The 23,884-nt window shown below is 38.6% G+C and overlaps 1 protein-coding gene across 1 annotated transcript in view; it reads left to right on the forward strand.

Moving 5' to 3' along the window:
* Positions 1 to 23,884, forward strand: part of GNAQ (G protein subunit alpha q) — a 303,312-nt gene that overhangs the window by 224,375 nt on the left and 55,053 nt on the right. The window contains exons 4-5 of the mRNA XM_025891414.2: positions 335 to 463; positions 3,084 to 3,213. Coding sequence (XP_025747199.1) covers positions 335 to 463; positions 3,084 to 3,213 — 259 coding nt within the window. The remainder of the gene's footprint in view (positions 1 to 334; positions 464 to 3,083; positions 3,214 to 23,884) is intronic.

Consider the following 23,884-nt stretch of genomic DNA (forward strand, 5'->3'; position numbering starts at 1 on the left):
CAGTTTGCTTTAAACGCCTGCTTTACCCACCAGACCTGCTAAATAAGCAGAAAGTATTTCTTTTCTTTTCCCCCTCTACTTTTTGTATGGGTTCTAAGTGATAGAGAAGAAACGAGAAAGCCTGTGAACCAGATAATCCATAGATGGGTTACCTTGCTGTGGCCAGTGGAAGGTTGACTTTATCTTTCAACTTTCCAGATTTCTCTATCCCTTTCTGATATTTTCCTTCCTCTTCTCCACCTCTCTTTTACGATTTATTTTTGCCCTCCCATTTCGAGAGGCAGATTTGGCATGATGGTGTCCTAACCTTCTCATTATGTCTTCCCTCCTCTAGCTATCTTAATGACTTGGACCGCGTTGCCGACCCCGCCTACCTGCCTACGCAACAAGATGTGCTTAGAGTTCGAGTCCCCACCACAGGGATCATCGAATACCCCTTTGACTTACAAAGTGTCATTTTCAGGTAGTAACTGAGTCCATAAAACCCACCTTCCAGCTCCTGTGCCTTGAGTAGTACATTTGGGGAACTCTACAAATACTAAAATCATGTGTAGACTTTAAAACTATATCACCTGTAGACCAGTTATTATCATTAGATATGCAGGTGAAATAATATGTTCCAGAAAGAGGAAGCAGAAGAAAGCTGTATGGGCAGGTTTCTCATTTCAAATTCAATCACCAAGAAATCAATGTTGTTGTCAGTCTTAAGTTTGCCAGTGGTTGGTTGAACAAGATCAGTCACTTAAACGTTGGTCCTGACTATTATTCTTTGAGAACTGATCCTGACTGTTCTTTGAGGCACATTTTAATTGTGAGGACAGTGGATGTATTTTTAGATTTGTATAACCTATGTATGACCTTATGACCCTACTAATAATAGAAACTGTATGTTGTGAGAAGCTTTCATGTTGTTTCCTCCCAGTCTGCTGGTACCAGTGCAGAATTCTTCAGTAGCAATAAAAATATGGGATATTTTATATTCCTGAAAAAACTTGCTTGAAAATTTTCAAAATATGTAATTTTGAAAATGGATTGATGAGCCTAGTCTAAATTTATATAGGAAAATAGAATGAAAACTTCTGCTGCTGTTCTGTCTGGGTAATACTTCTCTCTTAAGAAGAGAAAAAATAAATAATTCCAATATGCTTTTATTTAATCCCTTATTATACAATCATTCAGTTATACTTCTAGTTCGAATACAAATCGCATTGTGCTTTGAGAAGTGAAGCCATGTGAATATGTCTTTGAGCATAGAGAGTTGAGTTCTCTGGGGGAGCCTATCATGTTGAAGACAACCACGTTCACTACAGGGACATGAAATAGGGGTTATGTGACTCCTACCAGGTAACTGCCACGTGGCTGAGATGAGCAGACCCTCAAAGCACTGTGGGTTTTATTCTAATCATTCTCTGCCCCTGTAGTCAGGTCTGGTTGCCATATGCCACTCTAATAGACATCTGTAAAGTGGGTGGCATTCTAGAAATATTTCTGAACCTCATTTTTTTTTTCCATCTCTAAAATGGTTGCATTAGGTGATCACCAAGGTTCCTTGTAGCTCCAGCATGCTGGATTACTTAAGCTTTGAGTTCGTAGCATTTGGAGATCTTCAATTTGGAACACCCAAATTTCCTACCACTTGTAACTGTACTACAGAATATTTTCAGAAGACCTAGAGCATTTCATAGAGATTTTCATCTCTTCATTGTTTTGTGATTAGTAGTGGATTCTGAAACAAGGCTACTCTTACATCTTGTTTTTACTACATCTTGTTCACTAGCTGTAAAGAATGTTTTTTGCCACTACAGTAAAAGTAATGACTAAGAAGAATAATTTCCTGCCATCATCAAAAGGATCGTATATGGCTCAGTGTGACAGGGTTTTATAGAATGATGATTCCATGTAAATGAGTAATGAATTGTTCACTTGGCATGAGGGAAAAGCTAGAATGTAGTATTTCTAAAGACTTAAGAATTCTAGTTTTGATGTCCGTAGTTCATAGGTCTCCCTGAATCCATTGCTTTGCCCCTTAAATATCTCTTCTGTGCCTTAGAGAACTTTTAGAAGCAGTCACTAGAGGATCCTTGATTTCTAAGTTTGCGTTTAATGCGTAGAGGCAGGAAAAGACCAGCATTTTCAACAGATGCTCAGAGAGCCCTCCTCTCATACTTTTATACCTGAAACTTTCATTCTCTGAAAGTATTTTATCCCACAAACATTGTGCACATTTTAGTCAAGATATGGATTGAGCAGTTTGAGGAACCTTGGCTTCAGTGCCAACTATTGCTTGATATTTTCATGTAAACATTAAAACTCAAATTAATTGAAGTCAGTGTTGGTTCCTAACCAGTAACTTTTAGCACATCATTGGTATGTTAAAAACAAATCCTTGAAAGAGTTCAAATGATGGTCTCTTGAAGCATCTTGGTTTTTTATATGCTTCACTTCTTAGCAGGTTAACAAGTTTGTTTGTATAAGGCCAATTGCACCATGATACCCAACATGAGTGGACCTGTCCCAAGTTATTGCCAGTATTGGAAGGAGAAAACTGGTCAAAAAACTCCATGGATAAAGTTATCAGTGGAGTTCTGTTTGCATTTAGTTGAAGCATCACACACACCTGTATTGAAATATATAGCATCTTGTATCTTTTAAATGTGTTTGCAGTCCTTTCTAGCATCCTTGAGAAATACACAAGGATCTTCATTCTCATTTTACAGAAAAAGAAACTGATGTCAGTACTTGCCATTAGAGCTTACCACGAATAAAGCATATTTTGTTTCTGACTTTTCTGTGCACCGTTAAGTAAAACACCATTTTGCTTGACTTGGCACAGGATTTTTTAGTTACCGTTTTCATACAAGTCTGATAACTTTCTTATAACCACAATGGTTTATTACCCAGAATGTCTTGACTTGGATTGTTAGGTAACAGAAAATTAGTAGATGTTCAAGAAGTATTAATTGAATTGACTTGGTTGACCATTCTCTTTAGAGAGTGTTTTTCCTAAGTGTATGTAAGTAAAGCTATGTTTATACTGATCTTTTTTTTATATGCTATTAATATGAATATTGTTAACCTTGCAGAATGGTCGATGTAGGGGGCCAAAGGTCAGAGAGAAGAAAATGGATACACTGCTTTGAAAATGTCACCTCTATCATGTTTCTAGTAGCGCTTAGTGAATATGATCAAGTTCTCGTGGAGTCGGACAATGAGGTGAGTGCTCTTTGGACAGGCAATGGATTATCATTTCAATATCTGACACCTGACACAAATCAATAAGAGGATGTAGGGTGTGGCACATCGGGTAAACTGATTTCATTGCTTTTTAACTACTGATTGGGGATTTTTTTCAACAATAAAAATAACCCTATGGTAGCACATGATACAATCAGAACAGTAAACTCTTTTGTCAGATGTATGAGCTGGTCTTTGTGTTGAGGTTTAATTAGAGCCTATTTTATATTCTTACCACTGTGTAGACGCTCTGAAAGTGAAAGTAACATAGAAAGCCCTAGGCTAACCCTCACATCATTTTCTAGCCCTCTTCCTACAGGATGGAGCTGGGAGTGTTGGAATGAGTCAGCCTGTTTTGTTTTGTTTTGTTTTGATTTTGTTGAAATCATTGTTTGTGTGTTGGGTGGGTCCCAAAGAGTACTCAAAACCTCTCTTGGCAAATGTGAGTGACTTTGCAGCTGGGCTCTAGATCAGTTCATTGTGGAGCCAAGAAGTGTCTTGGTGACGTGGCCATTCTGCTCTTAGAGAATTCTATAGGCTGTGGCATCGTTTTGTCTTTACTAAATAGTGAGTGGTTGGAAAAAATATCCCTGATATCCCTGTCTGGAGAACCGATTCAGTATTGTCATCTTCTCCCCATTACATGAAGACCTAAGAGATATAAATAGGGATTTTGAGGGTGATAAAGTCTCCATGATGAGTCAGAGTTGACTATGGAGGATAATAAGGGGCATAGAAAACTCGCTTTGAGCTGGAATTCAGCGCGTGTGTGTGTTGGGGGAATCGAAAAGATGCCTGATAACCTGTTAGAGGCAGAAATTGCAGATGGAGATGCCAATAGTAAGTATTAAATATCCTTCTAATAGCATAGAAAACAAAGAGAAGGAAATGAGCTATCTCCAATAGCTGATTAAAATATACTTTTAATTCTATACATTTTTTGATATAGAAGAATTCTGGTTTCTGGTCCTTTTAAATATTTTCTTTTTCTGCAAGTATTAATATCTCTATCAAAATACATATCCAATTTCTTTTGTATGGAGGGTTGATAAAGAGTTTGGGAACCAGTATCCCAAATAGAGCTGAGTTACCTATTCATGCATTTCAGAATCTTTCCAGGGTTGCAAGCATGTGGGCTTTTGAATCAAAGAACTTTGTTAAGAGTTTTTATCAGCCATTTGCCCTCTGTAGTTGTAATGAAAAGTGCCTGCTAAGCAAATTAAAATCTGTAACAATCAGTTACCAAAATTTAAATTAAGCAGTTACCATCAGAATTTTAGCTATAATCTGTCCATATGTATTTCTCTCTTTGTATCTGTGTTCGTTTGTTGTTCCGTCATCCTTGGATGTAGAATTTTGAATATCGTGCATATCTGGGGAACAGAATAAGGCATTTCTCATATCTTTGAAAGTTGAATCAAGAGAGAAAATGTTTTGAGGTCTTGTCTACTATGTGCTAGGTACCAGAGTATCTAAAGAGATACAAAAATGGAACCTGAAATTAACTTTGCCCAGAAGGACATCATTAGAGATATATCCTTTTGTTAGAATAGAGAGTATGGGGAGAGGAAGGCCTTGGTTATATAGGTCATGATCTCTCTGCTTTAGTTTTCTGTCCAGTAAAGTAAAATTTAAGACATTTATCAAAAGAACACATAGTGTTATTTCTTATGTCACTATTTATAGCTCGAGAAATAGAAGTATTTATTGATAAACATTTTATACATTATATCTATAAAGACATATATGTTGTGATTTAATGCTCATCAGTTTACTGCATTAAAATTTACAAAACAGAAAAGAAATTCAGTTCCTTAGGTGAAATTCATCACCTAATTCTACCACAAAAACCCAGTCCTTCAGTTACCTCGACATCACAGATGATTTATCCCACTTTTCACCCAACATTGCTCATGGATATCTGGTTTTCGTGTAAAAGTATATTATTTTATATTAATTAGAATAAGACAACATTGTTTTGATGATCAGATACCATAACGAAAGTCTCCACAGTAATTTGCCATTCGATGTATAGGCATTATGTGCATCTAAAAATATTTTGCCAGCTTCATTGATTCCTTGGTGATACATTATGCTACAAATTAAGATAATCTGTTATCTTTTCCATTAGGACTCCCAGATCACTTGTGAATATTTTTAAAGCCTACCTTGTAATTCTGTGAGATAAAAGTCGTTTCATGGTGCTGTTTTCTCAGACCTTAAGTCAAGCCTGTTGGTAATATTGCAAATGACTTTCAGCATAGTAAGAACAACACTGCTCATTAATTACTTCATCCATGTTGACCACAGCCATCACGGTTGGTAATTAGGTAATTAGGGAACACCATCGAAAATATTTTTTTAATGTCGGGTTGGTTTTTTTCTCCACTTAAACTAATATATGAAAATGCCATTTCCTCTCCTCTTCGTTAAATCATTAGGGAAATTCACAACTGTAGAATCCCACCTTCCCCAGATTTTCTGGTTTTGGTGAGACAAAACTGAAACAAACTCTTGAAACCTTTTGTTCTTGGTTTTGAAATCTGATGGTCATCACTTTAATCCAAAGCAGACATTGTGGTACCTCCCTTGGTATATATTTGTGAGAAACACCTGGAAATGGCTACTGACAGCCTCCCCTTCTGTCCCGGAGAACTGTGGAAAATGCGCTGCAGGCCACAGGCAAAAGCAGCTGAAGGACTTGGGATGATTGCTTTTGCTTTTCATATTTCTAAAGCTTTGTGTATTAATCTTCAAGGTTTTTATGTAGATCTGCTTTTGTCTTTCTAGATTTTCAGCCTTTCTAGGGCTTGGGGAATGAATTCCTTCATTTTTTTCCTCCAGAGAGGGACACATATCATCAAATAGAGTGAGACTGATCAGGATCGTTGAGCTGTGTTGATTTGCGCATTCCCTTTGCTGTGTTATTTTCCCTGTGATAACACATGAACGTGGGAGCCAACTGCTCCACTATAATCCTTCTGTGCCTATATTATTACTTCAGTGCCCCTGAAAGCCAGTACACACAGTGAGGCAGCCCCATACCACATTTAAGCTTATCAACATGTATCCACACTCTTTGAGTCTTGATTTTTCTGATTTTCCGTTACACGAATGTCTGAGCACCAGTACAACAATAACTTCTCAGACCTTGACTCGGGGGCTGTCTTACAGACTCTGCTTTTCCCAGAATCTCAAACTCTTAGGCCTTTTCTCCTCTACTTCCTTTCTGAATGTGCACTTCTAACTAAAATTAATCCTTTTGAAATGGTCACAACCCATAATGGGTTCTTAGTTTTAATAAAACATCGAGATAGTTCCCACACCCCACGTGTTCCTTTGAACCAAGATAGATTTCTCCAGCATTGCTTTCCATAAACATTTATTCTTGAAACCTGATTCTTGGAGCGGCTCAGCTGATTTAGAAAATAAATATGTAAATAAAAGAGAATAGACATTTGTAATACCTTAGCACTTTATGCCTGTTCAAAACTTTCTTAAACCATCACTCGTCTGAATCTCGCCTGCCGTCATCCCGGGGAGGTGAGATGATCAGGTTGGTTGGTAATGCAGTCTAACAATGAAGATACAAGAATGGAGAGATTAAGGCCCATGGTCAAAGTCACCCAAGGCCTGAAGCCAGGCCCTTTTAGACCAGCTTGCTTTCCCCTCCTTCACAGTGTCTTCCAGAAGAAAGGGACAAATTCAGAGGAAAAGTAAAGGGAACTATACATATCCAAGGAGCATGGAAGTCACATGACAATCCTGCCCTTGCAAGAAGGAATTGAAATACCCTTCTCTGCCCCATGCACCTTGTTATAATCCTAGATCACAGTAGACCAACCAGAGATCCTTTGCGGGTGGTGGGTGGTTCAGAGTTCCTGTATTGCTCATTTGATTTTGAACTGTCTTAAAACAAATAGTCTAAAATATGCATTTCCTTCAGATACTTCTCCTCTACTGGGTTTTAAAATGAATCCATTTTGAAGTTATTCGGCTACAACCAAAGTCTGAACATTTTCCTTAAAAGTGTGAAGCTTGTACTTTGTTCTGCTCTAAAAACTCAAGTGAGTTTGGGGAATTTTCTTCATATAAAATTCAGCGTTGGTGAGGAAATGACTAAAAACTGAGAAAAAGATTCCAACCCCAGAGGGAAGGTCTACAGGAGACTTAGAAGTAGTTAAAAGGAAGGAAGAGCTGAGTTCACGATGTCCACTCTCAGTTGGATTGGCCCTCACATCCTGTGTTGATCTTAAATTATGAAACCAGAAATTTCATCTTGCTCCTCAGCCTTTGGCATACTCGGCTTGGATTCATGGCCTGATTACTAAGGATTTTCCTGAAAGACATCCCACTTTTTTATATTTTTAACTCTTTTTTCCCATTTCCTCATTCCTTTGTTCATTTTTAGCCACCTGTCCCTTTTTTAAACCCCTTCCCCCTTTCATCCTCGGGCTTTCTGCTTCCTCATTATCATACTCTTCCACCTCTCTGCTCAGATGGCTTGAAAGAAGCTAGGAAGAAGTTTTCTGATCACCATCTTTGAATTAGAAGCAGAGACCTGCACTCAGTGCTGGTAAGGGCGTGGGTAAGTGGGCACACGGGGACACTGTTTGTGTACCTGTATATTGGAAATCCTTCAAGGCCTACATTAAACCCATACTGGTATAATCTATGCAATAATCTTTTTTTTTTTTTTTTTTTAAGAGAGAGAGAGAATGGGGAGAGGGGCAGAGGAAGTGGAAGAGAGAGAATCCCACCGTGGGGCTCAATCTCATGACCCAGAGATCATGACCTAAGCTGAAATCAGGAGTCTGGACACTTAATTGAGTCACCCAGGTGTCCCTATGCAATATTCTTTGTAAGATGAATTATATTATATGAGAAGGGCAGATTGCCAAGGAGTATATTTAAGATTATCTGATTTCTAGAACTATATACATGTAATTATTATAGGGAAGGTTGTTAACCTCCCCCCCAAAAAAGAAAAGAATTTGGAAGATTTTCTACCACAACCAGGGTGTAAACAGTGATTGTCATTGTTGCTAGTGATAGTGTTACAAATAACAACTGAAACAATCTTTTAAAAAATAAAGTTAAGATTTAGGGCTCCTGGGTGGCTCAGTCGGTTAAGCATCTACCTTCGCCTCAGGTCATGATCCCAGGGTCCTGGGATTGGCCCCACATCGGGCTCCCTGCTCAGTGGGGAGCCTGCCTCTCCCTCTGCCCCTCCGCCTGCTCATGTTCTCTCTCTCTCTCAAATAAATAAATAAAATCTTTTAAAAAAATAAAGCAAGATTTCAGATTGGAATTTTAGCTCTGCCATTTATCATCTCTGTCCATTTTTCTTCTGGATTATCTATCATTTTCTTACTAATTTATATGAGTTCCTTATATTCTTTGAATGTGAGCCTTTTGTCATATGCATTGCAAACATCTACTTTGCAGATTGCCAGTTATTAATAGTGTCTTTTGATGAGCAGAAGTTGTAAATTTTATACAATAAAATTTATGAAAATTTACCTTTGTAGCTATAAGCACACATGTGTCTACAAATATGCATACAAGATAGGGTAAAGTCAATCACCTGAAAAGTCTGGATGAAAGGACTGTAGGGAATGGAGGGTGAGATTAAGAATGAAAATGCCAGCGACGGAACCAGGTACCTATCCTAGCAGTAGTTCACCAATGTAATCAAGCATCTCTTAGCAATAATAAAAGGAGGTAATCGTGGCCTTTTAGAAGATTCATGTATCTTTAAAACAAGTTAGCTTCTCTTTGTACTGAGCTACTCCTGCACCTTCACAAGGAGATGCCGTGGGAGGGAGGAAGTTCCATGTACAATAATACCCCTCCAGGAAACCAAATACTAGAATTCATAGGGCTGTCTCTTAAGCTTCTCTCAGTATAAGTTGGTGCCATAGCATCAAAGTTGGTCCTGGGCCAATACCTAGTGGTCTAAACACACAGCTTGGTGTAAGAACAAGAGTGAGAAGAGCTAAGGAAGTGGATTTTGTTTTTAGAAACTATTTCAGTGATACAAGTGAGCGTAAAGTTGGAGAGAACTTACTTGCTTTAAATATTTATCTTCACAGAAATAAAATGATACAGATGCACTTAAAGACCTCACATAACCTTGGATTCGTTTCTTTCCTTCCCCAAAAGTTACTGGCTTCAAGTTGGCACTGTGCATATTTTTTCACTTCTTTACTACATATGTATATGTCATTAAGCAATATGTAATATTGGATGCTTAATATTATTCATGATTGTAAATTATATTTAGATGATTTCATTTTGCAGTGTTTTTTTTCCCTTCACTCAGCATTGTTCTTGAGATTTTTTTTTTTTAATGTTACTACACATGGCTTTAATTCACTTATTTAGACCACCATCTAGTTCCATTGTGTGAATATGCCCTACTGTGTTTCACACGCTTCTCAGGCAGCGAGGTGGTTTTCAATGTGGGTTACCTTTTCCCACCCTTGCCTGTTCTCCCCCGACTCCAACCCCCAATGGAGTTGTCCTTTTTTTTTTTTTTAAGATTTTATTTATTTATTTGAGAGAGAGAGAGCACATGAGAGGGGGAAGGTCAGAGGGAGAAGCAGACTCCCCACTGAGCAGGGAGCCCGATGCGGGACTCGATCCTGGGACTCGATCCTGGGACTCCAGGATCATGACCTGAGCCGAAGGCAGTCGCTTAACCAACTGAGCCACCCAGGCGCCCCAGGAGTTGTCCTTTTTTAATCGATACATACACCTTTTAAACGTATTCTGGTTATTACTGTTTGCCAGTTATATATATAAAAATTAGCTCTCACTGCATGGCTTGTCTTTTTGCTTTGTTGCTTATGGAAGTGCTTTAATTTTTTTTTAAAGATTTTATTTATTTATTTGACAGAGAAAGACACAGCGAGAGAGGGAACACAAGCAGGGGGAGTGGGAGAGGGAGAAGCAGGCTTCTTGCAGAGCAGGGAGCCCGATGCGGGGCTCGATCCCAGGACCCTGGGACCATGACCTGAGCCGAAGGCAGACACTTAAGGACTGAGCCACGCAGGCGCCCTGGAAGAGCTTTAATCTTAATGTAGTCAGCTCACTCATTTCCTTTTATTGGTTGTAGTATTGTATTTTCTTCAGGAATATTTTTTCTTCCCCTAGAATATGTAGATATATCCCTTATTTTCTAGTAAAAGTTACAAGGTTTGACTTTCATAGTTTTTTTTTCTTTTTTTCAGAGAGGGAGAGAGCGGGGGTGGTGGGGGTGGAGTGGGGCGGGGAGAGGGAGAGGGAGAAGGAGAATCCCAAGCGAGCTCCATACTCACTGCAGGGCTAGAGGCGGGGCTCAATCTCACAACCCTGAGATCATGATCTGAGCCAAAAATCAAGAGTCGGATGGGTGTTTTAACCAATTGAGGCACCAAGACGCCCTTCCATAGTTTTTCTATACACCTTAATTGATATTTGAGCATGACAGGGGTTAAGGATTTCATATTTTCTTGCTATGTATCTATTCAGTTGATCGAATACCATTTATTGGATAGTAAATCCATCATCCGTCTCTACTGAAGGTTTTTTTTTTTTACCTTTTTCTTTTTTAAATTGTGAAATATATACATACATATAAAGAAAAATACACAAATTCAAAATGTATAGCACCCTGATTTATCATAAGGCATCTGTGTGTCCAGCACCCCAGTGAAGAACCAATGCCAAGACCACAGAAACCCTGGTAGTGCCCCTCCCCCAGCAGGTACCACTGTTCTTGAAGGGAGTCACTTCTTCGCTGTTCTCTTTAGTTTTCATACTTAAATATATATCCCTGAACCCTATACTTACGTTTTTACTTGTGTTTAACTTTTATACAGAGGGAGTCAAATGGTGTGTTTTTGAACTTTTATATAAACTTTTGTGTCTAGCTTCTTTTGCTCAAGATTATACTTTGTAAGGTCTATACATTTTATATAATTTATTCATTTATAATCCATTCATTGCCATTTAGTATTCTATTGCATGCAAATACCACTGTCCTTTTATCCATTCTACTGTTTACAGACTTTTCATGGGTTTCCAGTGTGGGGTTATTACAAATAATGTTTCTGTGAATATTCAGAGAAATATCTCTTGGTGTACACAGGCACACATTTCTATTGGATATATACCTAGGAGTAGAATCTCAGGCACATAGGGAATATGTATCTTCAACTTTAGTAGATAAGGCAAAAGTATTTTCCAAAGTGAACATAACACTGTACATTCCCACTAGTTATGTCTGAAAGTTCCTGTTATTTGCCACTGTTTTTCATTTTAGCTCTTCTGATGGTTAAAGGACTGAGCTGTAGGCCTTGCATGCACCTGTTTCCTTGGGCATACATTCACTCTGGGTGCAAAGCAGTGGTGGTTCACTAGGGCCCCATTTCCTCAGGCTCTCAGCTGCCACCTCCAGAATCAGCAGCTCCCCCTCGGAAAAGACGCCCCAAATCATGGGGTCACTTCTCTAGACCTTTCCTTCCCCAGATCTTGCCCTGGTACTTCTTCCTTACTTTTCAGCTCTCTGACACCCTTAAGCAAGTATATTTTTTATTGTGTTATTTCTTCTGGTTGTCCTCCTTCCCATTGATAGTAATGATACATGTGGCATGTGTCAAGTTTTCCTACATCTGTGGTTCTTTCTTCAGGTTTTCTGTTTGGTTGATCTGTTTACTACTGTACCAATATAAAGGTTATCAAGTCACTAGTTTTGTCATAATGCTGATATCATCAAATCTACCTACCTGTTGTTCTTCAGCATTTTCTTAGCTATTTTTGGTCTTTTACTCTCTCTCATAAATTTTAATTTCACCTGATCAAATTCTAAAAAACAAATATTAGAATTTTAATAAATATCTAGATAACTTTGAGGTTAGTCTTTCAACTTTGCAGTATTGAATTTTACCATCCATAAACAGGACATGGTATAGCTCACCATTACTGTCATTTAAAACACTGCTTATGTCATTGTATGTGGTCAGTTTTTATAAATGTTCCATAGGTGCTTGAAATTGTGATTTCATATTTGGGTACAAGGTTCTATATTATATCTATTAGAACAAACTTGTTAATTGAGTTATTCAAATCTTCTAAATCCTTACTCATTTCTTGTCTATTTGATTAATTACTGACTTTTTTATTGTTCTTAATATTTTATTGACATAGGCATATATAGAACCACATGTAAATGATAAGTGTTCACTTTGAGGTATTATCACAGAGTGAGCACATCCATGTAATTACCATCTACCACGAGAAATTGACATTATTAGTACCCTAGAAGCTCCCTTGTGCCCCTTTCCAATCACAACTCCCCCCCCCTTTTCCCCGAGGAGTAACTACTATTTTGACTTCTAACACCATTAGTTTTGCCTTTTTTGAACTTAATATAAATGAAATTAAATACATTCTTTTGTGTCAGCTTCTTGTGTTCAAAATAGCGTTAGATAAATTCATGTTGTGTGTCACTAAAGTTTTTCATTTTTATTACTTTATATCATTCAATTAAATGAATATGCCACAAAGTATCCATCCTATTTTTGATGGACATCTGAGTGGTTTTCTCTTCGCAGGGGTTGTGCATAATGCCACCATGAATATCCTTTTCATGTTTTTTGGCTTATATGTGCCTGATGTTCTGTCCGGTAGGAATAGAATTGATAATTCACAGTAAATGTGTATGTTCATCTGTTGTGGATACTGCCTGTGTTCATTTTCTAGGGTTGCTCTAACAAATCACAGGCTTGGTGGGTTACAAAATAGAAATTTGTTCTCACAGTTCCCAAGACTAAGGCTCGAAGTCTAAAATCAAGATATCAACAGGACCATGCTCCCTCTGAAGGCTGTGGAGGAGAATCTCCCTTCTCTCTTCCTCTTTCAGCTTCCGTTGGCATTTCTTGTGGTTGCCTAGCTCAGGTCCCTTCCTCTGTCTTCCCTTAGCCGTCTCCTCTCTGACCATGTCTTCTCTGCTGTCTTAGAAGGACACTTGTTGGATTTAGGGCCCACCGAGATAATCCAGGAGGATCTCATCTCAAGATCCTTCACTTAATTATGTCTATAAAGATTTTTTTTTCCCAAATAAGGTCTCATTCACAGGTTCTGGAGGAAAGGGTGTGAACATACCTTTTTGGGGGGGTCACCATTCAACCCACTAAGCTGCCAGTTTGAACTCTGGAAACAGTTTACACTTGCACCCACAGTATATGTGTGTCCTACTTTCTTACCAACATAGATACACTCCACTTTTAAGTTTCAGCTATTATATTGGGTGTGTAGTAGCATCTCATTCTGGTGTGAATTTGCCTTTCTCTGATTAAAATGAAATTGAATACTTTGTATATTTCTTTACCATTGAAGTGCCTTAAGGAGGACATGTAAAGGATAGAGTTTAAAAGTGCCTGTTTAATTACATTATCAGTTTTCTTTTGGTCTGCTTTTAAAAAAATCATTAATTTAGGGGTCTTTGTATATTCTTTTTTTTTTTAAGATTTTATTTATTTATTTGACAGAGAGACACAGCGGGAGAGGGAACACAAGCAGGGGGAGTGGGAGAGGGAGAGGGAGATGCAGGCTTCCTGCAGAGCAGGGAGCCCAATGTGGGGCTCGATCCTAGGACCCTGGGATCATGACCTGAGCCGAAGGCAGACGCTTAACGACTGATCCACCCAGGTGCCCCTGTATATTCTTGATACAAATCCTTTGTAAGTTATCTATATTGCAAATAACTTCTGCCACTCCACGATTTGCTTTTTTACCACCTTAAATGATATATATTTTTTAAGGATTTTATTTATTTATTTTAGGGGGGGGGGGGAGAGAGAGAGAGAAAAGGCCAGCAGGGGGAGGGGTCGAGGGGGAGGGAGAGGGAGAATCTCAGGCTGACTCTGTGCTGAGCGTGGAGCCCTATCCTGGGCTCAATCTCATGACCTTAAGATCATGACCTGAGCCAAAACCAAGAGTTGGATGCTTAACCGACTGAGCCATCCAGGTGCCCCATAAATGATATCTTTTGATGTGGTCAATTAATTGGTCTTTTAAACTCTGTCCTTTACATGTCCTCCTTAAGGAATCTTTCCCCCCAATTATAGTGCATAGCATTTATATTTTGGAAATGGCCATCTTAACATGATAGTTGCTGTAAATTTTTTGGTCTTGAATTATATTGCGTATATAATTTCACCTTTTTTATTTTGTCAATTCTAATTAGACTTAGAAATAAAATACTAATATTAACACCAGCATTTTAACATTATAAACATAAATAACCACCAGCATGTAATTTTTCCTTGATCGTAACATCACTTGAGTAGGAATTACCCTTGTATGTACTTTGGGAACATTGGAGAAAATGGAAATATATTAAACTTTTATTTTAAGGTATATATTTCTTTTAGACAAATATAAAAATATATAATATATGTAAAATAAAAATGGTATACATTGTATACTATATATCAAGTTATTCTGCCAATCTTTTGTCATAAAAATATATGTATACCTTGGTCGGCTCATAAAAGTATACAGAAATGAATCCCTGAAAAGAAAAAAAAAAAAAAAAGGAAAAAGTATCCTCTGACTTTTATGGGGGAAAAAATGTAAAGCGAACTGAAAAGCCGCGTGTGGGGTTTTTCCCCCCTCACTGACTGAGTTATTTTTAAACCTCCCACTTCGGTTGTAAACTTGTCTACTTTTTTAATTCCACACTTGTATTTTTTATATTTGCAGATTTCATTATTATGTCCATGATAAGTTTGCAGTTTGTATGTACTGCTGATGAACTGTTGTTTCTGTCATCAAGAAGATGGTGGGTGTTATTTTTTGTTTTTGTGTTTTTTTTTGTTTTTTGAAGTCTGAGTGCTCTTTGCTGAAATAAAGCAGTTATGCAATACCCAGACTGGAAGTGCCTGTGTCCTGCCTTTTGGTCTGGTGAGTCACAGAAGAGGCTGTGTTTTTGTAAGAGGTGGAGACGGAGCAGGAGGAAGGCAGCAGAGAGCCAGGGCCGCACTGGGCAGACGACACATGCAGGAAGCGAGCTGAACAGGTTGTTACTAACTTGGGAGCCAAAGAATATTTCGGGAGCAGTGTCTGTAGTGACAGAAGGTCTAGCCATGGAGAAAGTGGAAGAGATTAAATTGAGGGTTTTTTTTTTATTAACAGCTTATTGAGATATAACTCGTATACCACCCAATTCGCCCTCTTAAAGTATATGCTTCAGTGGATTTTAGTATATTCATAGAATTATACGAATGTCACCACTATCTAATTGTTGTTGTTTTTTTTTAATACACAATAGACTATTTTTTTAGAGCAGTTTCAGGTTCATAGCAAAACTGAGTGGAAGATTTCTCATAGATCCTCTTCCGTCACACATGCATAGCCTCCCCCACAGGGGATTTGTTATATTTATTTGTTACACTTGATACATTTGTTACAATTGAGGACCCTACACTGACATGTGATGATCACTCAAAGCTCATAGTTTCCTTCAGGATTCACCCTTTCTATGGATTGTTGTACATTCTATGGATTTTGACAAATACATAACAACATGTATTCACCATTCTAGTAGACAGAATGGTTTCACTGCCCTGAAATATTCTGTGCTTCTCCAATTCATCCCCCTCCCTCCCTCCCTCCCTCCCTCCTACACTCTGGCAACCACTGATTTTTTACTGCCTCCAGAGTTTTGCCTTTTCCAGAATGTCATAAAGTTGGAATCCTACAGTATGTAGCCTTTTCAGATTCGCTTCTTTCACTTAGTGATATGCATTTAGGATTTATCTGTGTCTTCTGTGGTTTGGTAGCTTGTTTCTTTTTGGTACTGAATAATATTTCATTGTCTGGATGGACCTCAGTGTGTTCATCTCTTCACCTGCTGAAGGACGTCTTTGCTGCTTCCAGGTTTCGACAACTTTGAATAAAGCTGCTGACAACATCCATGTGCAGGTTTTGGGGTGGACATAAGTTTTCATCTCCTTTGGGTACATACCAAGTTTGCAGGATTGTTTAAGAGTATGTTTCATTTTGTAGGACACCGTTCAACTGTCTTCCCAAGTTCCTGTACCATTTTGCATTCCCATCAGCAATGAGTACAAACTCCTGCTGCTCCACATTTGGTGTTGTCATTGCTCCAGAGTTTGGCCATTCTGATAGGTGTGTAGTGATATCTCTTTGTTGTTTCAGTTGGCATTTCTCTAATGTTGTATGTCATAGAGCATTTTTGCATATGTTTGTTATTTTGCATATCTTCTTTGGTGAGTTGTCTGTTTAGGTATTTGGCCCATTTTTAATCCGGTGGTTAGTTTTCTTATTGTTGAATTTGAAGAGTTCTTCGGTATTTTGGATAACAGTCCTTTATCAGTTCTGTCATTTGCAAATAGCTTCTCCCAGTCTGTAGCTTGTCTTCTCATTTTCTAGTCTTATTTTCTTGTAATGTCTTTGCCTGCTTTTGATATTAGGATAAGGCTGTCTCACAGAACAAGTTCGCATGTATCCCTCTGCTACTGTCTCCTGGAAGAGACTGTGGATAATTCATATAATTTCTTCCTTAAATGTTTGGTAGAATTCACAAGTGAGCCCATCTGGACCTGCTTTCTGATTGGGAAGGTCGTTAATTATTGATTCAGTTTCTTTACTAGATAGAAGCCAATTCAGATTTTCTATTTCTTCTTGTGTGAGTTTTGACAGATTCTGTCTTTCAAGGAATTGGTCCATTTCATGTAGGTTATCAAATTTGTGGGCATAGAATCATCCATAGTATTCCTTTCTTGTCCTTTTAGTGTCCATGGGCTCTGTAGTGACCTCTTCTTTTGTTTCTGATACTAGCAGTTTGTGTTCTCTCTTTTTTTCTTAGTTATCCCAGCCTGAAGTTAGGCTCTGATAAAACCCCAATAGTTTATACTCTGGTAAAATAATTTCCCTTGAGACCAGCCCTTATTAGGAAGAACAGAATGCTCTGGTGTATTTCATAATGACTCCTTTTCCATCTCCTTATGACCATGTTCCCCCAGAGTCTTTAGTGCTCAGACTTGCCCTCCAGCAATTTGTCAGTTACAGTTTAGGGTTTCCTCCCCCTACGTTGGTCCCTGTGGAAGTTTTTGTCTCACAGTTTCTGCTCCAGTAAGTTGTGATTCTCTGTATTCATGTGTCTGTCTCTCTAATTCGTGGGATAGCAGTGTGCCCCATGTCCTCACTTCTCTGATGGATCTAAGAAGAGTTACTGATTTTTCATTTTGTTCACCATTTTACTTCTTGTTAGGACTCAGTGGTGACTTCCAAACTTCCTGCAGGACAGACTGGGAACAGGAAGTCACTACTCTCTAATTTGAGGACCTTATTATTATTACCCCCAAATTAAACACCGTTCCCATTATCAGTCACTTTCTCTGCCTTCTACCACCCCCCCCACAGCCTTGAGCAACCACTAATCTACTTTATGTCTCTATGAATTTGTCTGTTTTGTATAATTCATATAAACAAAATCATGTAATATGTGGGCTTTTGTGTTCATCCATGTGATAGCATGTTTTAGTACTTCCTTTTTTTTTGCCAAATAATATTCCATTGTATGGATATACTGTATTTTACTTATTCATTAATCAGTTGATGGACACTTGGGTCGATCAGACTTTTTGGCTATTACAAATAATGCTGCTGTGAACATTCATGGACGGTTTTTTTCTCTGGACATGTATTTTCCCTTCTTTTGGATATTCCTAGAAGTAAAATTTCTGCATTACAATAGCTCCATTCCAAGCTCATGTTTGCACAGGGATTCGAACCCATACCCATTGGGGATCAGAGAGCGAGAGAGTTCCTTAACCTCCAGTGAGGTTACATTTTTGGTAATTGGATGATTACATCTTAAGGAACTGTAAAACCATTTTCAGTGTGGCCACACCACTTTGCACTCCTACCAGTAATGTATTAGGGTTCCGATTTCTCCATATCCTAACACTCGTTATCATCGGCCTTTTTTGTTTTAGCCATCCTAGGGGTGGTAAAGTGGTATCTCATTGTGGTTCTGATTCCTCAGTTGACTAACAATGTTTTCATTTGTTTTATTGGCCATTTGTATATCCTCTTTTGAGAAATACCTATTAAGATCTTTTGGTTATTGTTAATGGGCTTATTTCTCTTTTATTGTTGAGTTGCAAGAATCCTTTATATATAATTGATACTAGACTCATCAGAAATATGATTTACAAATATATTCTCCTATTGTGTAGGTTGTCTTGTCACGTCTTAAAAGTGTTTTTTGATACACAAAGTTTTTTAATTTTGATGAGTCCAAGTCATCTGCTTTTTCTTTGGTTGCTTATGCTGTAGGTGTCATGCCTAAGAAATGTGCCTCATGTAAGGCTATGAATATTTACACCTGTGTCTTCTTCTAGAAGTTTTGTGGTTCTTGCATTTTAGTTTATGATTTATTTTGAGTTAAGTTTTGTATATGATATAAGGTAAAGGCCTAACTTTATTTGTTGGCAGGTGGAAGTTCAGTTGTCCCAGCATCATTTATTGAAAGATTCTTCTTTCCCATTGAGTTTTCTTGGCACTCTTGTCAAAAACCAGTTGACCATAAACATAAGCATTTATTTCTAGACTCTCGATTCTGTTTCATTAATGTGTATGTCTGTCTTTAAGCCAGTGTCACAGTGTCTTGATTATTGAGCTTTGTAGTAAGTTTAGAAATTAGAAAGTGTGAATCTTTCACCTTTGTTCTTCTTTTCAAGATGGTCCCTTGCATTTATTTCCATGTAAATTTTAGGATCACCTTGTCTATTCTTGCATACTACTCCCCAAAAAAATCTAACTGGGATTTGGCAGGAATGATGTTTAATACGTATATCAATTTGGGGAGTATTGTTACCTGAACACTTGAGAAGAACGTGAACTCTGCTACTTTTGGATCAAGTGCCTATTAATACGCTTTCAGGCCTAGTTGGCTTATAGTGTTTTTCAAATCTTCCTTTTAAAAAAAATTTATTTATTTATTTATTTATTTATTATTTATTTGTCAGAGAGAGAGAGAGAGCACAAGCAGGGGGAGCAGCAGGCAGAGGGAGAGGGAGAAGCAGACTCCCAGCTGAGTAAGGAGCCCAACATGGGGCCCAATCCTAGGACCTTGGGATCATGATCTGCGCCGAAGGCAGACACTTAACTGACCGAGCCACCCAGGCGCCCCTGTTTTTCAAATCTTTCTGCTTGTTGTTCTGCCATGTTGCTTCATCCATTATTGAAAGTCTTGAGCTGTTCAGTTGTTTTTCTCCCTTCAACTTTGACAGGGTTTGCTTCGTGTATTTTGGGCCTCTACTTTTCAGTGCATATGTTTATAATTGTTAGACTTTCTTGATGGATTTAATCTTCTTCATCATAAAGATGGATATAGTCTTCATGCTCCGTCTCTAGTAACAATTTTTGTCAGAAGGTTTATTTTGTCTGATATTAGTGTAGTCACTCCAGCTCTCCTTTTGGTTACTTTTGCACATGTCTTTTTCTGTCTTTGGACATTCAGTCCATTTTGCCTTTGAGTCTAAAGGGGGGTCTCTTGTAGCCAGGGTGTAGTTGGGTCATGGTTTGTTTTCTTTTTATCCCTTCTATCAGTCTCTGCCTATTGATGTGGAATATTTTTGCTGCTGATTCTCACAGCTGCTGTGGCTGGGAGGCAGTTGGTTGTCAGGGCTGTTGTGGAGCTAGGAAAGGGGGATAGGAATAGTGCAAGTTAAATACCCCAAAATTCACTGTTCTCGCCCACATCGGCTATTTCTCTTGAACAAATGTTCTTCAGATTGTTGCAAGTCTTTGGTTAATTTCAAGGTTCTGAAAAAGTTGATGTTGACAGCTTTTTGCCAATTTTCTCATTTTTGTGGCAGGGTGGATTTTTGGAGGTCTTTGCTTCGTCATCCATGTGTGCCTCTCCAAACTGAATTTTTAAGGTCTGACCATTCCATAATCATAGGAACACAGTTGATATGTGAAAGTGCTTTTTTACCTATTAGAATGGCAGAGATTCAAAAGAAGGATGGATGTAGAGAAATAGATATACCACTGGAAGGAAGATAAATTGGCACAACCTGCTACTGGTATGGAATTTGTAAAAATCCTTTATGGTGGTTATACCGTTTGATCCAGTAATTCTGCTTCTGGGGATTTATGCTAATTGTTTAATTGCTTATTCTCTACAATGATATGTAGAGAATAGTCCATGACAACATTGTATATAGTTGTGAATAACTGAAAACAACTAAATTATCTAATAGTAGAAGATTGGATAAAAAAAATTCAGAGTACAGGTTTCTCCCAGTATCAGAAGTAGAGCATTCCTGTGAAACTGTTACTGGAGTTATTGGAGTTGGATTCTTGGGCTTAAAACAATAGAAACAAGGCCAGAGCTAAGAGTCAAAGGCCCAGGCTAGGCTTTATTGGGGCTATAGCTCAAGCTGAAGGGAGACACAGCACCAACAGAGAATGGTTAGGCTGGCCTCTGTGAACAGAGGGGAAGGCCCGCTTATGTAGAGAAAGTTCCCTCCTCCTGACTGGTTGGAAGGGCCTCATCCTGATTTCTTGGAAGGCAACTTAGGCAGCTCCTTGGTGCTTTTTGTAGCCGGGGGGGGGGGGGGGCTCTATTTTAAGTCCGGCTTGTGTATGAGGCCACACCCTAGCTGCATTTTGATTCTGCTCCTCAAGAGAGGCAGTTTAACCATAGCCACCAACAGACAGTGCCCCAGATGCACAAATTTCTTGTTTGGGCTTATTCCATGGACCCTAACTACCTTATTCCCTACCTGAGAAATTTCATTCTTCTTATTCTTAAGGGGAACGTGGATGGGGGGGGCTCATCTTCTGTATCTACTTCCTGCTTATTAGGGGCATAGACCCTGTCTGTCATTGGAGGTTAAGGAACTCTCTCGCTCTCTGATCCCCAGTGGGTATGGGTTCGAATCCCTGTGCAAACATCAGCTTGGAAAGGAGCTATTGTAATGCAGAGGATACAGATTCAACAAGTAAGTTAAACAGGCAAGACCCAAAAAGTAACAGCAGAAAAATGGCCACGAAGGGCCCAAGGAAAGGCAAGAACCAAGTAACACTTGGCAGGTACCCCTTAATGGAGTCCCGGATGGTTTGAGTGGTAGGTTCTTAAAATTATGGAGCCAGGAGGCCTGTTGGAGGCTGATGTTAGCCCTTTGTTCCACCTCTCCAGAAGCATTAATGTAGAAACAACAAGATGGATTAGCAATAGCACATACTCCCCTGGGTTCGGTCAGTAAATCGTGTAAGGCTAATTGGTGATCTAAGAGCGTGAAGCCAGAGAGTCTAATAAGCTTCCATTGGTTGGCCTCAGGGGCCACAACTTGAGATTCATCACTAAGCCATCCTGATTCATTGAAAGAATACCCTTGCCTTTTCTAAAACCTTTCAGAAGCCAAAATGGCATAAAGCAAAGATGCATTTACAACTTCATAAAAGCAGAAAATCCTCTTCAGATTTCTTTCGGTTAGCGAAAACAGGTATGGATGGTTTGTCCTAAAAACAAAGTGGCATAAAGTAAACTTTTGGATAACAGGGGAACTCGTTTATCCAGAAAATAAAATGCTATGAGGGACTAAAAATGATAATATAGATGTACAGTTATTAGAAAGTGGCTCCCTGTATATTGATGTAAAGAAATGATTTCAAAATACCATAGATAGCACATGTCTAATTTTTAAAGATATATAACACAGGTATTTATTACTGACACATACAGAAACGTCTGGAAGGTTAGTTAAAATGCAACTGTTAGGGATTATCTCCAAATGGTTGGATTAAGGGCAGTTTTGTTTTTTGGTGTTCCGTTTGTCTTATCTGCATCTCTAATGTTTTTCATAGACATATATACTGTGTAGACTAAAGAAGTGATAGATGTTTTTAAAGTCAAATTAAGAAATCTTTTTTAGAATGTTTATCAACTGAAATCTGGTTAAGCAAAAATAAACCTTGGGCTGCTTTCTCTTTTCCTAATTGCTTTCAGAAGGATAAGATGGGGATTCAAGTGAGGAAAGAAATTGGTACAGATGACTCGTCACAGCAGCTTAGCCATAGTAGAAAACATCCATTTTCTGTCAATTTGCTGAAAATACCTTGAAAACTGAGACAGCCTTTAGAAATAATCCAAATTAAGGAGTTCATTGAAATAAGGGCGACAGTTTTATGAGGCCAGGATTTATCTCAACACTTGTTTGTTCATCTCCGACGGAGCACATGCAGAGGGTTAAAAGCCCAAAATAAATGGAAAGCTCGACATTGTCGACAGTCAAATAAATGCTGTGGGCTCCAAGCCAGAGGAGCCTGGACCACTGTGGTGGCCGGATTGAACCAGCTGAGGTCTTTCTTGAATATCATCTGATTCTCCCCCCGCCCCCCCTTTTTTTTTTCCGGAAGAGAAGAGTTTGTCTTTTGGTGGGGAATCTGCACTTTATAAAGCCTAAGATCATTATCAGTGGCTTTGTTACTCTCCAGAGAATCAGCACATGTGATGGAACTCCAGGCGCAGTGGTTCCTAGGAGGTCCGGATTGCATGAAATTTTCTTCGGAGGGGTTAGAGTAAGAGGCAGGGGCATGAGTAAGTGCCGGTCTCTGTACCTTCTGTGGCCTCAGTTAAATCTGCCGCAGTGACATCTCCAACATGTTTTTACACATGAACCTATGAAGAAATGAATGAAGGCTGTATTTTTTCTTTTCTTTTCTTTTTTTTTTTTGAATTGCCGATTCCTGTGATGGGAATTGTCACTTGAGGAAAGGAATAAGATGAACAGGGATTTCGTTGAAGGAGGGACGTGGGCAGCTTCGATGTACAGCTTCAAGACAGTGCCTGGAAAGGCAGCAGGGAAGTAGAAAGAGTCAGATTGTCCTGGTTTGAATGCAGCTCTACCCATCTCAGGCTGGATAATCTGGAAGAGATTAATATCTTCGTGCCTTGCCTCCCTTTGGTCCACAGTGAGGATATTATTTGTCTCAAAGTGTCATGAGGATTATTAAAATAGGTACCATCTAAACTTACTGGATGGAGCACATTGAGATTCAGTAAGTGATAGTTCACGTTATCAATAATGTTAATGGTAAAGGAAATGCTGTTATAACTTTCATTTCTAAACAATATCCTCTGTGGCTAATTCAGTCGTCCTCAAGAGAGCTCTTTGATGTGACATTTATGCCTTACAGCCAGAGAAATAGACTTAACTAGTATTTGTTCAATAAGATAAAAATAGGGGGAAAAGTGTTATTTGTGCAAATGCTAAAAAACAAAGAAGCTTTTGTTTGAGAAAATTCCTTTCAGAATAATAGGAGGAAAAGGTTTTAAAATGCCAAACAGGGAACTGAAATCAATATGGCTTTTAAAATACAGCTACTCCTATTCATATTTGTTATCTACTTCCATGTTTTATTTATCATAGTGTTTGTATTAGTCATGACTTTGTGCTTGAAAAAGACAAAAATTCTTGCAAACTAACTCAAGCACATAGTGGCTTATGCACCCAGGAAGCGGCCTTAGAGGCTCATTGAACCAGGGATGGGCCTGGGGATCTCTTTCTCTGGTCAAATAGCCCCGAATCGTATCTGCCCATCTCAGCAAGGCAAGAGAAAA

Source organism: Callorhinus ursinus, unplaced genomic scaffold, assembly GCF_003265705.2.
Source record: "Callorhinus ursinus isolate GAN/ISIS: 27379988/994484 unplaced genomic scaffold, GSC_fseal_2.0 scaffold28, whole genome shotgun sequence".
NCBI lineage: Eukaryota > Metazoa > Chordata > Mammalia > Carnivora > Otariidae > Callorhinus > Callorhinus ursinus.